Genomic DNA, 19,623 nt, shown 5'->3' with positions numbered 1-19,623 from the left:
CAGCTCCCTCTGGAATCTGGGCTCAGCCTGGCCCTGTTTTAGGTTCACCAACTTCGTTTCGGTACTGACCCATTTGCAGAGACCCAACTCCATCACATGACCCAAGATCATCCAGGTCCAAGGTTGTGTGTGTGCGTGTGTGTGTATCACCTCTGTAGAGAACACTCTTCTGAACACATCTTCTCATTTGGGGATAACTTCTTAGAGTCTGAAATTCCCCAGCTTGAATCTGAGAGTCCTGGGATGTGGCTCAAGGTGGGGTGGTGAAAGAGATTGCCCTGAGACTCAATCACTGATTGCAAATCATTTAGAGACCTTCTGATCAAAGGTTGTTTTCTTTATCAATTAGTACATATCTGTCTGGGATTATGGTCACATGGCTTATCTGGTTTATAATAAGACTAGTCAAAGTTTAACTCCAAACCCTTCAGACATGCAATCTACTTCAGTTAAGACTACTGGTTAATATTGTCTAGCATTAACTTTCTAATTGAGTACAGTAACTGAAAATTAACTATCAGCACCTGAAAAAATACATTGAAAGGCAAATAAGGGAGGTTTTAATGATAAGAAAAGAGGAGTTTCAGATTTTTTTCTTCCCACCTCCTTGTTGAAATCAAAATGTTCTTATCACAGAGTTCTCCTCCCTTTTCACCAAAGGCAGTGTGAAGCTTCCCTTGTCAGGACCTTGTCAAGACCCTGGCAAAACACTGTTGTTCTGCTGTAGGCTTTTTTCCTCCCCCAAATAGGAAATGATAGAGTCACATCTTGACTAAATAAAATCACTGCTCTTTTATGATTCACTTTTGATTGATAAGTATTCCCTACCTAGGTCTGTGCCAGGTACTTTTAAAAGCAGACTCAGAATTTAAAACAATCCCTTTGTTCAGGGAGCTTACAATAATATGAGACATAAATATGAGAAATTTGTAGAAGATAATATAAGGCAGAATGTAACCCAGTGCTTAATTGAGTACTTGCCACTGTGAGTTCTTTGTGAGTTCAGAACTGATGTGTTAATGCCCAAACTGCCCTCATGAAAATAAATATGCAGGAGGAATTTAATGCCAAAGTGTCTTCCAAAGAACTTTGGGTCTATGGGATACTAAAAATAACAGTTCACAAGAGGGTGCTTACTATCTGCAACGCATTAGGCAAAACCTTTTTTATGTGTGTGTGTTTAACCTTCACAACAACCTCATGAGCTACAGACAACATTAACATCCCTGTTTCTTTCTGGATGGGGAAACTGAGGCTTAGAGGGACTAACTTTGCACATGACTACCTTGTGAATAGAAGGTAGAGTGACATAGAAATGAAAGCTGGGGAGTATGATTACAGACTGTTTTAAACCAGTAGATATTATGGGGCGGGGGGAGGAGTTTAGAGTAAAATAGGACTTTTTCCTACAGGAATTCTCAGATCCTTTATTTTGCGGAGATACATTGTAAACCTCTATGAAAACAGCATTTAAAATTTCTTTTAATATTTATTTTAAAGAGAGCGTGGGGGAGGGGCAGAGAGAGAGGGAGACACAGAATCCAAAGAGGGCTCCAAGCTCTGAGCTATCAGCACAGAGCCCAACGTGGCGCTCGAATTCATGAACCATGAGATAAGTCAGACATTTAACCAACTGAGCCACCCAGGCACCCCAAAAGCATCATTTTTGCGAATACATTTGATCTCATGATCCTCTTTTTTTAACCAAGGATCTCCCAAGATGAGTGATTTTCAAAACATGGCTTGGGAAATACTAAAGTGAAGGGTGCATAATATCTCACACACGCAAGAGAAGCAGAGGGACAGAAGGTTGGATGTGGTCCTGAGCTGGATCAGTGGTGCCACATGTCCACATAGCCCTTTGCCCAGACCCAGCCAGTGTACAGCCCCCTCAGCTGCCAGCCATCATTATAACAAGCCCAGCATCCGTTTGTGATGATTCATTAGCCTTTCATTCTTCCTATTGCTGGACTGTATGCATTTAAAGCAAGCAAACACACATTTTCCAAGCTCCTTCCATAAGCCAGGTACTGAGCTAAGTGCAGGTCATAAAATGGTGATCTGTTCCCTGCTACCACGGAGCCTGCAGTAACAGGATGCAGAAGAAAAGACCTGAGTTTTAGAGCCAAATCATTATCTCCTTTTAGCTATGAGGCTAGGAGCAAATACTTCCACTGAGCTAAGCCTCAGTTAAAAACAAAACTGCAACAATAATATCACTGCTTAGGATGTCCCTGAGACTAAAGGACTTCACACACATATGTATCAGGCATCACCCAAGGATCCCTTTCCTTTGGCTCCTTGGCCAAGGAGCCCTTTCCTTGGCTCCTTTGGAAATTGGATACGTCTTAGCAGCCCCATGAAGACAAAAACCCTCAGATGCATCACTTTTCATGATCTGGCCCATCTGGGGCCTGTCAAGGAAGGGAGTGGATCAGCAGGGCTGAGTCTTGCCCTATCTTGCTGCCATGAAGCCAGTTACACAGGGTGAGATAGTTGCAGAGTCCACCAAAGGGTTAGACATCCAGTTCTCTAATCAAAGGGAGTGGTCTCTTCTACCTCCCACCTTCTGAAGGCTTATTTAAAACACACAGACATACATGCTACACAGACATATGCATACATGTACGTACACACATATAAACACACAGATTCGTACATGTAACACACATACACTCACACATATACACACATACATACATATACGCATGCACACATATATCCACAAATATACACACATACGTACATACGCACACACACACAAATCTGAACACCTGGAAGGCTGAAGAGAAGAGGGGGAAAGAGCTAAAATATTACACAAACTATAGGAGTGGCCCCTGAACCATAGATATTATGGAATGAATTTCCCAACTGCTGTGTAGCTTTCTTACTCTTAATCCCATACTCTGTGAACTGAAATTTTATCTCTGGTGCAGCAGAGAACTCACTGGGGTTTCTGGGCTCCCTAGAACTCTCAGTCCAGGACTTGTCAGCTTCCAGAGTTGGCCTGAGGTGACTGGTACATGCTGAGCATGTCCTGACTTGAACCATTTGCAACGTTCACTTTTGAAGAATGAATTGTGTGTAAGGGAGGGAATGGTGGAAGGGTCAGATCCAACTAAGCCGCTAGAGTCCCGAGGAATTCAGGTGAGAAATTAAAAAATAGAACTTAGTATAAAAGTTCCCACTACATACCCATTACAGTACAGATACTAGTATAAGGACACTGCAAAGCAAATGTTTTTATTTTATAATCCAGAAGAGTGAAGTAACCTGCCTATACAGCTAGTAAATTGTAGGGCCAGGACTTTAAAAGTAGACCTTGCAGATTCTCAAAGCAACTCAGCTATTCTCAAGATAATTTCCAGCCATATCCCAAAAGGGAGAGATAGAGGCAAACCAACTTTGAGAACAAAAGCAAGGCCAGAGACCAGGTATGGAATGGAAGGTAGCACCAGGAATTCAGAACTAAGCAGAATAGGAATGGGGGGAATATGGCAAACTGGGGACCATCTAGAGACACCTAGCAATTGCCATGAACATCCTCAGTATGCCCAATAGTTGGCTTTACCTCTGAGTTAGTGTGTGGGGCCTGGGGCTAGTCAAGCAGATGCACTGACACAGCTAAGACTCCCCATGTTCTCTAGCAGCTGGTGAGCCTCCACAGAGACTGGAGGCAGGGATGTGAAAAGTAAACCCACTGGAGGGGGTTCAGGCCACCCAGAAAGGAAGGGCCACAGAGCTGCAGGTGTGTGTTGGAGCCCCAGAGCAGGATCTCAGGTTTTCAGGGTGGTCCTGGGCTTTAGGGTTGGACAAACCTGGGTCCAGACCCCTCCTCTACTGTTTGCCAGCTGAGTGACCTTGGGCAGCTACTTAATTTTCTGAGTCTGTTTTCTCATCTTTGAGATGGAAACAATAATAATAGTACCTGTCTTCAAGTCTTGTTCTGCAAACTTAATCAGCTAATCTGTGTAAATCTCTTGGCTCAGTTCCTACAACACAGTAAGTGCTCAGTTGATGTTGGCTTTTACTGTTAGTCACAGATCCCCAGTCCCAAGGCATGGGCAGAGAAAACACATTTCTCCTTGAAGGCAGTGGAGTGTATTAATTAGCCTTCCTCTTATCCCCTTGAATCTGTGGCTGCCAGCGATGTGGACTTCTTTCAAACTTCTCTCTCTCTCTCTCTCTCTCCACCACTTTTCTTTCTTTAAGTCATATTTCTATACCACCAAAGAGTAACCTTTGGATGCCTTGTTTCACTTAGCAGTCGAGCTATGCCTCTATCCTTGGTAGAGAATTATACTCCAAACTTAACCAGATCTTTTGGTGTTTAGAATCAAGCGGTCTTGGTCCAAATCCCAGCCCTGCCACTTTTTAGCTAAATAGCCTGGGGCAAGTCAATCTGTGCTTCAGAGCTTCAGTGTTAGCCATCCATGACATATAGGTAGTAAAGCCTACTTTGCAGATAGGTTGTAAAGGAAAAATATGTCAGCCGTGGTATTGTCACTGTGTGGGTTACAGGGCTCCCCTTCTCATGGGAACACACTTGGAGGGGATTCCATCATCTCTGGGACTTGAGCTTCTTTGAAGACTCCAGAACCTTCCGCAGCTTGGCAGGAGTGCTTTCTGCTGGCCTCTCCTCAGCCTAGAAAACCACCCATAATTTCTGCGAGGGTCTGCCCACCACCTCCTTCCCAGCTGTACCTCACCTCCATCCCTAAATCCCAGCATCTGTTGCCCAGACAGCTGCCACGCTATGCCTGAGTCTCTCCCTGGGTTCATTTGATAGGTCCCACTTTGTTTTTGAAGAAAAGCAGGTAAGAGTGCCGGGCCCCAGGGAGACAGATCTTGCCTCTCTGCCAGCTGCCAGTCATGTTCTGTCTCTCCCATCGTGTCCTGGGCGTCCCAGGTGATCCCATTACAGAGTATCTCACCAGACAGCTGCCACTGGGACCCTGTGGAGGAACAGAGAACAAAATTCCAGGCTTCCTAGGGACCAGGGCCACGTCCTGAGCACACTCTCCAATTCTGATGAAAGGCTGGTTGCCATGTCTACCTTTTCTTGAGAAAGGTAATATATTCCTTATAACAACAGCGAGGTGCTCCAGACCCTCACTGTAGTGCAGAGAGAAGGGGGCCATTCCCATTTGGTGAGCTCTTACTCTGTTCTAGGCACTGTCGAAGGATTTTACTCATGTTAGCACCCTCCAACGCATGCAAGGAAGGCTTTATTATGATCCTTCTTTTATAGATGAGAAACCAAAATTGCATGAGTACCACTTCTCATTCTTGACAGCCACTGGAAATTTTACCTGTATCGAATCCTCACAACTGTTGCAACTTTTACTTACATATGGCAAAACTGAAGCTCAGAGAGGTTATGTATCTTGCCTATGGTGATACAGATAGAAAAGTTGCAGAGCAGGAAATCAAAGTCTGTTGGACTTACAACAGACTTGTCACCATTTTAGGACAGTGTAAATAACAAGAGTTTAAACAGTGTTTAAGAGGGGGAAAGGAAGTGGGCTTGTGGATCCTGCTGTGTGTTGCTCTGACCAGACAGCAGTAGTGGTCATCAAACAGGAAATCTGGGTGTCTCCTCTGGCCACATAACCCACTCTTACCTTCCACAAGGGGATGAAGTGGTAATAAGTAATGCAAAGTGTCTATGGAGTTTGCTGCATTTGCCCATCTCAGAAACAGTGAATCTCAGGAGAAATTTGGATCAGAATTTGCACACTGGTAGCCTGTAGGTGAAATTAAGCTAGAAAGATGTCTTGTGTTGACCGTTGGTATTTCTGTAAAACTTTAACTGCTGATGTTTTAAAAATGCAGCAAATTCACATAGCACTCCAAATTTCTGAATTATCTTGAAAACTCAGGAGTTCTCACATGGCCACCCTTGGCGGGAGTTTTGGCACAGCAGCTCCCTCTGAGGAGAAGGTGTTTTCAATTTACTTCAGTGCTCAAGGCCCCGCCCCCATCACGATGTGTCAGGGAGCGCTTGTCTCCTTGGAGCATTCCCCTCCTCCTGCTGGTTTTCTTTATGTTAATGTAAGAGGAAGATGAACTTTCTTGTGCTCTATCAAGTGGGGGAAAAACACAAGAAGGGAGAGCACACATTTGTATGTAAAAATGAATATTTTTATATAAATATAACCAATGTATATGCACACATTATATATACAGATATATACTGATATATGATAGATATATACAGATAGCTATAGATATAGATATATAGATATATACAGATATATACAGATATAAACACACATACACACCCATACATTTAGGTAAAGAAACCAACCTGGCCCTTTTCGTTCATTTTTTGGTCTCTTCCTGGTCATTGTTGGCATTTAAATACAACAGCATTTCAGCCACTTTTTTTAGGCAGGATCCGACACAGCCACCCGCAGAGAGCAGGCATCTGTAGGCTGGCCAGGGAGCTCAGGTCCAGGATGCTCTCCAGCCTCACACATGTGCTCCTGGGCTATGAGAGCTTTCCCATCATGGCTTTGTTCTCCTTTTTTTTTTTTTTCTTTTTTTTAACTTCTCTAGGTGTTCCCTTCCCAAAGAACTTCCTTCAGATCTGCAAGAAGATCCTGTGCCGCCTTTTCCGAGTCTTTGTCCACGTCTACATCCACCACTTTGACCGGGTCATTGTGATGGGCGCGGAGGCCCATGTCAACACCTGCTACAAGCACTTCTATTACTTCGTCACAGAGATGAACCTCATAGACCGCAAGGAGCTAGAGCCTTTGGTAAGTGTCACCATGCTACTTCTAGGAGCTCAGCCTTTTGTCCCAGCACACTGACAAACCCATGCAAAATGCTCATTCATGATGAGCCGTCAGCCAGAGGCCTACAGCATTAGACAGGAGTTAGAGGTCAGCTTCAGGAGCAGGAGATGCCAAGATGTCCACAGCACCCAGTGTAGTAAACCACATAGTGGTTTGTAGTGGGATTATACTGGCAGAATGTAGTAGGATTGTAGTAGTTTGGGCTCGAGGGAGTAGCTTTAATTCTCAGCTCCCAAACCAGCCACCTATCTACTTACTCCCTTAAATGAGCATCTTTGATCTCTCATGTTATCCATTATACCTCCATTCAAAGATAACCAGAAACATTCCTTTAATCAGTGAACACATATTTAGCACCTACTGTTTGCTGCTAGGCATGCCAAGTCAAGCAAAACTACCTGCGAGTAGCTTTGACTCCAGAGAGTGAGACGGAAGTAAGCGCTTGGACTCCAAAGAGTAAGACAGAAAAGTAAGTGCTTTGACTCCAGAGTTAGAGACAGAACTAAGCGCTTTGACTCCAGAGACAGAGACAGAAGTCAGCGCTTTGACTGCAGAGTCAGAGACAGAAGTCAGTGCTTGGACACCAAAGACAGAGATAGAACTAAGTGCTTTGACTCCAGAGATAGAGACAGAAGTCAGTGCTTGGACTCCAGAGACAGAGACAGAAGTCAGTGCTTGGATGCCAGAGATAGAGACAGAAGTAAGCACTTTGACTCCAGAGACAGAGACAGAAGTAAGCCCTTGGACTCCAGAAATGGCGACAGAAGTAAGCTCCAGATGAGAATACGGTGTCTGAAGGGCTTTGCTTTTCGTACTGAATCCCCTGTGATGCATTTTAATGGGATATATTAAAATCCAGAACATCTGATTTAAGAAACTTAACAGTTATTGTTTAGGTGAATGGGAATTCCTTGTGTTTTCTTCATAAGGTGTTTTTATAGTTGGACTCAGTCTGTGCTTTAGAAGTCAAGGACCCTTGAAATCCTCAACATCTTTTGTAACACGTAGTATCTTAATGTGGATGCCCTCATCGCAGCTATTTCTAGTTGGCTCTACTGAGTACTTATCCTGTATAATACAGAGCTTTATACTAAAATCACACTTTCTTCTTAAAACATTAAAAATGGCAGTTTTGCAACTAACTTTCTTCCAAGTCCATTTGAATAATGACCAACACAGGGCCCAGACTATGGTCTTTTGCTAGTCCATCTTCCTTTCTCTTTATGTACATGTTTTTTAAGTATAGGTTTTGTTGTTATTTATGTATGGTGAGGCCAACAGATCAGGAAACAACTGCCATTGGAAAGATAGAGTGTTACACTCACAGATCGAAGGCAAGGGGCACACACCATGTCAAGGTGGGGGGCAGGGCAAGGCACGGTGGGGGAGCCACCAGGGTTGGTTAGAGGCAGGGGAAACAGAGAAAATGGGGGCAAAAGCCTTTATTGGGGTTTCTCTGGGAAAGAACAGGTGAGCCAAGCTAAGCAAGATTAGAATTGACTAATCTGAATAATTTCAGGAGGCCCTGGGGATTAGGGGCTGCCTTAGTTGTGTGGTACCTGGATCTGGGGTGATTTGTGGAAGGCAGTAGTAGCCCTAAGGGTGAGAGGCATAGGGGAGGTGGTTGGGGCTGTGGGCTCTGGATTGATTGGTTTGTATTGGTTGGGGAGTAAACAGCTGGAGGGTGAGTTGTTTACTACATATAGGAATTGGCTAGCCCTGGGAGGGGCAGTCCCTCCGGGGTCAACAAGGCTCTGTTGTTAAAGAATCAAAAATACAAAGAGAGAGAGAGAGAGAGAGAGAGAGATGTTTAATATGGTACAGTATCTGTATCTGGAAAAGAAATTGATATATCACATTTAGAGTTTCTCAACTTGAAATCTATTATCATGCTATGAAAGTACATGGGGAAAAAATATTTTTGTTTGCATCACTGGGAGTTCTGGAAAAAAACAGGACTTTCTGGACACAAATAAGATATATCATTGGCTACAGAAGTGCTCATCTTCTTCATTTTCTTTTACAACAGTTTTCTAGAAAGTTCTTGGGGGCAAGAACTAGGTTGTTTCTGAATTCAGTTGGGCAAGTAGTGTGGAAAGAAGCTGAAATGCTTCACGATTGAACTTCTTCTACTTTGTCCTTTAAGGCAGCTGTGGGTAAATAGTACAAGAAGAAAAGGTGTGCAAACAGCTCAAGGGAGTTAAAAGGCTGGAAAGAGTTGACAAAGCTAATTTAGAAAATGTCAAGGACAAAGGAAAGAGGGACTCCAGGCCACGGAAACCAAGAGGGTGGAGAAACCGTCAGGGGAAATACCTTCCCCCAAAGGTCCACCAGAAGGAAGAGTCTCCCCAAAGCACTCACTGTGTCGGTTTCACTGCCTCAAAGGAGAAGAAACAGCTGGATAGAAGCAACAGTCAGTTTCTTCTTTACGTACAAAAGCATAAAGGCCGTTGTAAGACTAAGCTGAGCTCCAGCCAGCCTTTCTTAGCCATCAAAAAACTATCAGTCATTTTCAGTAACTGAGGAAGAGCCCCAGGGATTCTAACACCTGGCAGTACTAGGAGCTGACTGAAGTGAGAGTCACAGAAAGGCTCTGAACAGCTCAGTGTTCCAGACGAGAGCCTCTTTGGAGGCATAGGGAAGACTGACTCAAGGTTAGCCAGGAATTGTTAACAGTGGAACTGAGGAAGAAGGGTTATCAGTTTTTCCCCTAGAACCTTTTATTTCTTTAAATCTTGCTTGAAACAGAATCCTTCCTACCTTTATGCTTTCTTAATTATAATTGCAGGGTAATTAACTTTAATGCTTTTACATATTAACAAATGTTTTTCATGCCTAATTGTCTGAAATTATGTGTTCATTTTACACAAACCAAAGCCTATAAAGTTAACAGAAAAAGATACTGAGAACGTTTCTAAGGACAGTAATTATAGGGGCACCTGGGTGGGTCAGTGGGTTGAGCGTCTGACTCTTGAATTCTGGGTCATGGAATTGAGCTCTGCATCAGGCTCTGCACTGACAGCACGGAGCCTGCTTAAGATAGTCTCTCTCTCTCTCTCTCTCTCTCTCTCTCTCTCTCTCTCTCTCTCTCCCTCTCTCCCTCTCTCCCTCTCTCCCAATCCCTCTCTCTCCTTCCCTCCCTCCTTCTGCCCCCCCCCACTCCCATGATCTCTGTCTCAAAATAAGTAAATAAACTTTAAAAAAATAATTATAATTATATGATATCGGGCTCTGGATACTTAGCATAGTCCAGTATCCACTAAGAATACTGTACTTTTGGACTGTTTTTACTGATAGGAACACTTTCAGTAGTTGATAATGCTAGAACACCTAACTTCTAAGTTGACTGTAGCAATGAACATATTAAAATCAGTCATAGTATGTCAGATCAACACATTTTTATTTAATTTGCATATATCAGGTACCCTGTATGTGCAACACAAGTTACTCAGATGTTCATAAGAAGGGTATGCTTTGAAGAACTTATAGCTACAAACTAAAAAATGTAAAATAATGACACACTCATCTTCAGCCCTTGCAAAATGATAAGCAAGTCAGGCATTTTGGCTTCACATTCTAGTGTGCATTCTTTAGGATCTAATGCAGCAAAAGGCCAGAAGGGCAACATTTGAGCAGCCAGCTTCCTTTAGAACACGAGCATTCTGAGTTCCCACATCTCCAGTGGGATATTTCCGATATCATGCCTTGGGATTGCATGAGTGTAGAACTCAGAGACCCCACCTCAGGTTCCTCTCTGCCATGCGTCCACCATGGACAGCTGTACTCATCTGTTCCCAGAGACTACCCTGTAGCTTTCATCTGATGTTTACGGAGTGTCCAGCACCCCACAGGGGAGGAGATTCAACTTCAGTGCCTAACACCAGACTCAGTCTCTCTGGGTTCAAACTCTTCATTTACTAACTTGCAATCTTCAGCAAGTAGTTGATTTCTCAAAGCCTCATTTCCCTCACTCCTAGAATGGGTATAATAATTGAATTGTTGTAGACATTAAATGGATTAGTCGCATGGTAAGGGCTTAAGGAATGTTGGCTGTTAAATGAGATAATGAATATAAAGTCCCTGGCATATAGTGAGCAAGGATACCCCATTTCTCCCTTCCCAGCTCCCATGGCCTTTTGCCATCTTAGTGATCCCCTAGGTATCCTTGTAACAGATGCAGTTTATCATCTTTATATTGGTGTCTCCCATAGAATGGTCAACTCTTTGAGAATTGGGGGTCTACAGGATATATGCTCGCATGCCTCTATTGCCAAGTACACACCAAGTACATAATATGTTTTGAATTAGGAAGAGTACTTTGAGGGTGTTGCACCTCCATCCACAGAGATTGTATACCAATCATTCCTCCCTTGGTGCCACCTTTATCTCAGAACATGCCAGCAGACTTCCACTTCTTCATTGTTGGAAATAAAGCTTCATCCTGTTGGATTAGCAATAGAACTTAAAAGCAAAATTAGGCACAGAGCAGTGAAAGGATGTATCATCAGTCTTAGTATCATCTATACCCCAACTTTCAGTTAGTTTTCTGTTTTAGATTCCAGCTAGGTCACCTGGGCATCGTTGAATGCTCTCATACTACTGCTTCCAGGTGACTAACCCTCCCAGATTTGGCACTAAAAGTCTCATGTCCTGGGAAAACTCTCGATCCCTGGCAAACTGGGACGGTTGGTGACCCTCTCTGGCCTCAGAGTGGGAGTGAAATTTGGAATTCAGAAGCTGGGAAGAGGTCACTCTGGCCAGCCCAGTGAGGAAGGCCAGTGTGTGCATCCCCCCACAGGGCTTGCCTCATGGCTCCCATTGGGACCTGCTGGTCAGCGGCAGCCTGGGAACCCATTGCATCTGGTCTCCAACAGGGAGAGGGAGGCGAACAGAGACACAGACTTGACAGATGAGCCATTTCTCATGTAAATGCAACAGCTGAAGAAGACTTGAACTCAAGCAAGTTCACAGTTGGAGGAAACGAGCCCAAATGATGCTGGTAATTAGAAAATGGGCCAGTCCCTGATTGAATAAGCAGGCTGCTGTGGGCCCCTGGCAGCCGGGGAGTCAGCTGACAGAATTGAGCTGATCAGAATTATCATTAGCAAGCACAAATAACCAGCAGTGTTTTGTGGGCCTTTCACTAAAAACAAAAGCAGACTCCGAAAGCGCTGTTAGCATTGCAGTAGCTGGTGAATAAAAAGCTGATTAGGGAGGAGGAGGAAGGTTGTGGAGGTGGGGAGGAAGGAGGGTGCTTGCTCACCCTCGTGCACCTGCTGACCCCTGGGTGACCTTGGTCCAGGGCCTTCTCCATCTCCCTCTAGGGTTTCATTTCCTTATTTCTAACAATGAAGGTGATTGTTAAGAACCTACTTTGCAGAGGTGCAGCTGTGAGGCCAAATACTGTCGCAAGGCTGTTCTTTTACCTTACGGCAGGGCACTTGGGCCATAGAAGCTCTTAAATTAAATCAGTGTTTCTTAATAGGGGTCCATATGCCAGCGCATCAGAATCTTCTGGAGGTTATGTTTTAAAATGCACATACCTGGGCCTTGCCACAGATACAGCAAATCAGAATTATTGAGCTCAGGGCCTACTACCAAGCTCCCTCAGTCTGCATCTCAGACTTTACTCTGCATGTGAATCACATGGGCAAGCTGCCAAACTGTAGATTCCAATTCAGTACACCTGGAAGGGGACTTGAACGTGCACATTGTGCTCCCAGGTGATGTCCATGCTGTTGGTTCCCAGACCACACTCTGGCGGCAAGGCTGTGCATGACAATTACTCTCAGGTGTGAGATTTACTATTTTTAACACTTCAGGTCTTCTCTAGGATTGGAGGTTAGCTCAATGAGGTGGGAAAGTAAAGCAAAGAAGAAAAATCTAAGGATCAGTATTGGCCAAGAATATTCCTCAAAATGTCAGTCCTATAATGAAGAAGTCATGGGAATAAAAGGCATGGCATAGGGAATATACTCAATGACACTGTAATAGCTCTGTATGGTGACGGATGGTGAGTGAGCATAGCATAACAAAGAAGCATGGCAATCCCTGTGTTGTATACCTGAAATAATGTGACATTGTGTGCCAACTATATTTAAAAAAAAAAGTTGATCTTGAGTAATGCTCAGTGAAAACAGACTTCTTTCCTTTGATCAAGTAAGTTTACAAAATGCTATATCATCTCCAGCCCTGAAGACCCACAATGTAGAATTGCAGATTAAAGACCTTGAGACGTCCTGCAGCGAAGAAGCTGGTTCAGTTTTGTGTAACCCACTCAGTTTAACTACATTTGACTCCCGCAAAATTTTTTTCATTTGTTATCACTTGTTAACATAAAGATCATGGTCCATGCAGCAAACTTTGGGTAATACTGTTCCATCTTTGTGGTATGTCTCTAGATTTTGAGGTTTCCCTCCCTGCCTCCACCTGGGCCCCTACCACACCCACCACTGCTGCATGGGGTGAGGAGGGAGAGAAGATGGAAAGAGGAAGATGAGAAGGAAATGAAACTTATCCTAGGGGAGGGCTTCAGAGAAAGAAAATAAGCCCAGCCCTGTTCATTCTCACCCCTCAGTCCTTCTGCATCATTGTATCACACCTGCCATTGAGTTCTTAGTATGTACAAGGCACACAAGCATTTTCAAGAAATAGACAGTAGCTCCATTTCTTGAATTCCAGATATTCCATTAAGCTCTTTACGTATATTATTTTATCTACTTCTCACACTTGTTACCTTTACTTCAGACAAGTGTGGTCATCTGTTTCTCCATATCTAAACTACATTCCTCTCCGTCTCTCACTGCCATTACTACCATTTTGTCACACCAAGTCTCCCACTCCTCCTCCAGTTGGCTAATTATTGAGGTCCTTGCACCTAGTGATTTTAGGCTTTAGCTCCAAAACCACCCATTTAACAATGGATAATTTAGGACCAGGGCACTTTGGAGACCAAAGATTTGGAAAGCCTTGTTCTATAAGTCCTCGCCACAACCCATGTAGGCCCAAGTATATGCTGACCTTATATTCCCCTAAGGGGTGGCCAGGTCATGCCTAAACTCCCCTTGGAGATGCCTGGGTGAGTGCGGTAGCCAAGGTTGGCCTGTCATGGCAAGATGAGATCAGGTCTGTAAAAAGAAGCAGAACCTCTCACATGAGCCAGAGCTGCTCCCCAAAAGAGCCATTGTGGGCTTTTGAAAGGAACTTTTCTTTGGAAACGTCATCTCTGCAAAGTCCTCTGTGGTGTTTCTTGTCATGCAGTTTCCTTGACTTGAGGCCAAATGGCTTTGACATGGGCACAGGCGTTGAAGAAGAAAGAGAGAGCTTCAGCCTGTGAGTCTGGCAGTTCGGCCTTCCCTACAATGATGCTCCCACTATTAATGCTACGCCAGTAGTTGTCCGCCCCTGAGCAAGGCATGTGATCTCTGTGGGCCTCAGTTTTCCCAGATGTAAAAGACACCGTATCAAGAGTCTCCCCCAGCTTGAGTACGGTGATTATGATCTTTGACATGGCATGTCCCAGCCTTGTCATCTTTGGTCCAGGCTGGCATCTTCTTGCTTAGTGGGGCGTTCATGAGTTAAAGCCCATCATGCCAGCAGAGGGGGGTACACCCGGCCCAAAGAACAGCTGGAGTTTGCATTCCTGAGACTTTGTCATTTTAGATGACATGCTGTGTGTATGTGTGTGTGTCCATTGTGGCATCAGCTGGTGGTGGTAGTACAGGGCAACCTTAATGCCCAGAGCTGACTGGATGTGCCAGGCTGAGAACATTTTAAGAGCCTTGGCAAACATACTGTAAAGTGGCAGTTTGAAAAACAGCAAAGAAATGTGGGACTAATTTCAATGAACTACATTGTACTGAGTTACTGGGAATGTGGCAAAATCAGCTACATGTCTTTGTCAGTTCTATTTATTCATCCTTTGCTGATATCCAGAGAGTTTTGCTTCTGGTCTGTGGGCTGATGACTGGTTTTAGTTTTTTGGGTTTTTCTTTTTTTTTTTTTTTTTCTTTTTTTTTTTTTTTTTGGTTGGGTCAGGGGAGATGTGCTCTGGTTTATTTCAGGGCCTCAAATGTGATCAATTATAGCTGAAGATGATGCCCATGGGAAAATTGTCAGCATGTAATACTGAGTAATAAAAACAAGATTCAAAATGTATTGGAAAATCACTCTAATCCTGTATCTATTAGTATGTCCTTTAGAAGCATCTAATCATAGATGAGGAAGGAAATATGGCAAAAAGTGTCCAGGGTAGTTCTCTCTTGGTGGAAATATGGGTAATGCTTCATATATATATGTGTGTGTGTGTGGATTTTATATATATATATATATATATATATATATATATATATATATAAAATTATTCATATATATATATATATATATGGATTATATATAGATAATTATTTGGTCTTTTCAAGTTTTCTATCACAAACATGTATCACTTTTATGAGAAGCAGAAAAATCAAATCTTTTGCTTTCAAAGGCCTTACCAACAAAGACCAAAGCTGCATATGGTGGCCTGTGTGCCCAGGACCAGGGGTTCTGAATGTCCTCTCTGCTCTCTCTGGCCATACCCTCTGCTCCCCCCTCACAGAACTGCCATGGCAGTGATGCTTGAAGGAGCAAGCTGGTGATGGTGCAGGTCACTTTGTGATTATAGTTGAAGGTGGACTACATACAGTCTCCTTGAACTAAACAATTAAGCTTTCCCTGGAGATGGAGTGGTCCCTCCTGGAGTAGGGAGTTAAGCATCTTTGTAAACATTGAGGTAATGTTTATCTTTACACTATGTACACATTTTCCTTTTGAAGCCCCAGTTTGAAGGGGAAAGATCTCGGTGAATCTAAAGCACATGGTGAAGGCTGCAGATATACCCACATATAACACGCCTGCGGTGAAGGCTGCAGATATACTCACATATAACACGCCCAGCCCTGCGGGCACCTCATGGCACAGGGTTCTGTGATCTTGATGAAAGGTTTTGGTTGGAGTTTTCTCCATCCAGATTCCTCTACTCAACTAGATCTGAAAAGACTTTTGAGGTTTTTTTTTTTTAATTTCAAGTTTTAAGAGAACAAAAGCGGGGGGCACCTGGATGGCTCAGTCAGTTGAGTGTCCAACGTCAGCTCAGGTCATGATCTCACAGTTCCTGAGTTTGAGCCCCACAACGGGTTCTCTGCTGTCAGTGCAGGGCCCACTTGAGATCCTCTGTCTCCCTCTCTCTGCCCCTTCCCTGCTTGCTCTCTCTCCAAAATAAAATAAAAATAAACAAAAATAAAAGATAACAAAAGGGATTCATTGAAAAGAGATTAATCTAGACCATGGAATGGTCTATATGCACGTTATTAAACTTAAGCATATGTGTATGTACAATAACTACAAATAATTTTTAGCTGAAATTATCATGTGGACTTAGAGTTAATTCCAAACCCTTCTTACTAAAATATTAGCAAAGCCTAGAATCAGAAGTAACTAGGGAAGTAACTAAATAACTAAGACCACCCTGGTCTCAATCAGACTCTTGTATTATCTTCCCCCGCCCCCCTCAGACAGGACCATTCTCTTCTCCTATCCCCAGGAACCCATGCCCCATCTTGTTTTACACCACCCTGTATCTCTGGTGTGATTCTTTTTTATGGAAGTTGATATTCCAATCACAATGAATTAGTCTTAAAATGCTATTAGTATATTTCCAGGGGTACCTGGCTGGCTTAGTTAGTAGAACATACAACTCTTGATCTCTGATGAGTTTGAACCCCATGTTGGGCATAGAGATTACTAAAAAGTTTTTAAATATATGTATTTCCATAGCTGTTGTTATTCCTGTTCCAGTTTTCCATTACATACTTCTGTGTCATGCTTACATGTCAGATTATCTTCCAGTTCTGTAAGTATGCCCACTACAGCAGCCTAAGAATGCCTAGGCTTACAGAGCACACACTGGCTCGTCTCTTTACCTTGGCTGAGTAGGCATGGTTACAGACTGCCTCTGAGTTTTAATGGAAGAGAGCCATTTCTAGACCATTCAGTAAACACTTATTACCTGCTGAATATGTGCTGAAAATCAGGGTCCCTGCTTTGAAGGGGTTCACTGGAAGATTCCCTCCTACTCTGTCATTAGTGTAACATATCCCAAAGTATTCTTCCCCAAATCTGCTAGTTCTAAGGGATGTCAGAAGGTGTTATGTGAAAGGGAGTTCCATGGTCACATAACTTGGGAAACAGTGAGTTAATAAAGCTGTTCTGGGGCGGGGGGCACCTGGGTAGCTCAGTCGGTTGAGCATCCGACTTCCGCTCAGGTCATGGTCTCATGGTTCGTGGGTTCGAGCCCCACGTCAGCTCTGTGCTAACAAACATCTCAGAGCCTGAAGCCTGCTTCAGATTCTGTGTCTCCCTCTCTCTCTCTCTCTCTCTCTCTCTCTCTCTCTCTCTCTCTCCACCTCTCCTGCTCATGCTCTCTGTGTGTCTCTCAAGAATAAATAAATAAATGTGAAAGGAAGGAAGGAAGCTAGCTAGCTAGCTGTTCTGGGGTCCTTAATACCCTAACATGAATCCTAACCTTCCAGCTAAAGCACACAATGTGCAGATTTATTTGATCAGGGAATCCTCTCGCTACAGAGAGTTTTGTGTTTCTAAAGCTTTGAGATACCCTTTGGGAAATACTAACTACTCAGTCTTCTGTAATCTACTTTCTGTATTATGAGCTCAGTTCTCTTCTGGCTGCTGAGTGTCTGTTAATAGACATTTTTTGAAAACCTATATCGCAGACACTGTGCTGAGTACCAGTCATATAAGATGCATCTCCATTTTAAAGAATGATTTTATTTTTCTAAAGTTTATTTTTTTGAGAGAGAGAGTGTCAAGGGGAGGGGGAATGGGGCAGAGAGAGAGAACAAGAGAGGGAATCCCAAGCAGGCTCCACACTGTCAGCATAGAGCCTGATTCGGGGCTTGATCTCACAAACGGTGAGATCATGACCTGAGCTGAAATCAGGAGTCAGATGCTTAACTGACTGAGCCACCCAGGGGCCCCAAGAAACTCATGCTTTTAAAGAATCCTACCCTTTAATCCATTACTTAGAGCCGTACCATCCATTACAGAAGCCACTAACTACTTGTGGCTACTAAAAGTTAAATTAATTAAAATTGAACTAAAATGAAAATTAGTTTCTTAATCTTACTAGCCACGTTTCAAGTGCTCAAAAGCCACATGTGTCTAGTGGCTATTGTATAGTGCAGATAGTAAATCTTTCCATCATCATGGAACATTCTGTTGGACACCGCTGAGGTAGAGGGTTTATCTTCAAGAATTCCTTCCTACAATACACTGTTAATACCCTGTCCCACCACCAGTGGCTGCCAAATATGTTTAAAATTGTCCCTAGGATGCCTCAGTAAGACATTGGCATTTAGCTCCTTGCATGGTCTGTCTCTTTTTGCTACGCCACTCCTCTCCTACCTAGTTTACAGATGAAAGATAGATAAAACTCGAAATCATATGTTTAGTGTTTCTCCCTCGGTGCAATGTCAGATCCTCCACCTCAGAGAGCAGCTCCATACCTCGGGACTGCTGTTGGTCTCTGGGGCACCAAATCATAATTATACTTCATTGTGTCTGCGGTATTGGAAATTGCTACAGAATGTCAGTCACAGTAGGAATTAATTCATCTCCATGAGCGTTTATATGAAGATGTGAATAGTCAGTATGGCTTGATGCCCATAGATAAGCCTGCCAAATTTTGGCTGCTCTGTGTGGTCTAGACTAGTTCAAATTTCCCAGCCAGATAAGACTAGATTCTTTGGCTCCAAAAGATGTCAAATGAGTATTGGTATTTGAATGCGGGAAGGTTTTATTTATTGAAATATAACAGTAGGTCTTCTCTCACCACCCACCTGCTCCATCCACCCCATAAAAGCATGAGGATAAGAGTATGGCAGTCCCTATCCTAGGGGCTTGTGTGGTCTTAGGAACACCTCTTCCCATGAAATAATTTTATGCATAAAGTTCAGATATATATAGGCCACCAACAAAGCCAGTTAGGCCATAGTGTAGTACTATAACATACTATGAATCAATATTAGTTCCATGATGTTAGTGGTAACAGATTCCTATGACATTGTGAATGTGAGTGTACCTGGACCAATAAATAAAAAATAAATGCATACAGGTAGGTCTGGATTGAAAAAAAAAGAGAGAAATACAGACTACTCGAAAGGGAACTTCCTAGAGTTCCTTGAACGGGCCTTGGCTTCTCACCACCAGGCCAGAGATCCATGTGAGCCCTTGATCACCATGTCCTTTTGAGTCCTGATCAAGAGTTTGCAGTTTAAAGCTGCAGTTTTATTGTCCCTTCCTCAGAGGGATCTCCCCTCATGCTATACCACATTGGGTCCGTGCTAACTGCTCGCTGAGCCCAAAGAGGGCAAACAAGATGGAAGCCACCATATTGTTAAGGACTAGTATCAGAAGTGATAAACGACCCCCCTTCCACCATTTTCTTTTCCTTAGAAGTGAGTCTTTCAGTCCAGCCCACACTTAAGGGGAGGGCAATTAAGCTCTATTTATTGAAGAGAGAAATATCAAAGAATTTTCTAGTATGTTTTTATTTTATTTTAATATTCTTTTGAGAGAAAGAGAACAAGAGACAGAGCGCACACGCATGTGTATGCAAGGGGCAGAGGGAGAGAGAGGATCTTAAGCAGACTCCACGACCTGAGCCCAAATAGAGAATCAAACGTTCACCCAAATGAGCCACCCAGGCGCCTCCTCTAATATATTTTTAAACCAGAGACCAAATTTACTTCACAGGTGATGTTTG

The 19,623-nt window shown here is 43.3% G+C and overlaps 1 protein-coding gene across 9 annotated transcripts in view; it reads left to right on the top strand.

Annotated features, from left to right (window-relative positions):
- Positions 1 to 19,623, top strand: part of MOB3B (MOB kinase activator 3B) — a 231,580-nt gene that overhangs the window by 159,189 nt on the left and 52,768 nt on the right. For 7 of the 9 annotated variants that reach the window (XR_008424222.1, XM_019424220.2, XM_019424219.2 and 4 more), the window contains exon 3: positions 6,562 to 6,764. The exons of 1 other annotated variant lie outside the window; for it this stretch is intronic. Coding sequence is in view for 7 of the 8 variants with exons in the window: in XM_019424220.2 (XP_019279765.1) it covers positions 6,562 to 6,764 (203 nt within the window). In the remaining variant the exon portion in view is untranslated. Of the gene's footprint in view, positions 1 to 6,561; positions 6,765 to 14,063; positions 14,277 to 19,623 lie in introns of those variants that run through there. One more of the 9 variants, XM_053908027.1, reaches the window with a different exon arrangement.

The sequence above is a fragment of the Panthera pardus genome, unplaced genomic scaffold (genome assembly GCF_024362965.1).
Source record: "Panthera pardus isolate Hobbes unplaced genomic scaffold, ASM2436296v1 HiC_scaffold_20, whole genome shotgun sequence".
Lineage (NCBI taxonomy): Eukaryota > Metazoa > Chordata > Mammalia > Carnivora > Felidae > Panthera > Panthera pardus.
This window is presented reverse-complemented; position numbering and strand designations above follow the sequence as displayed.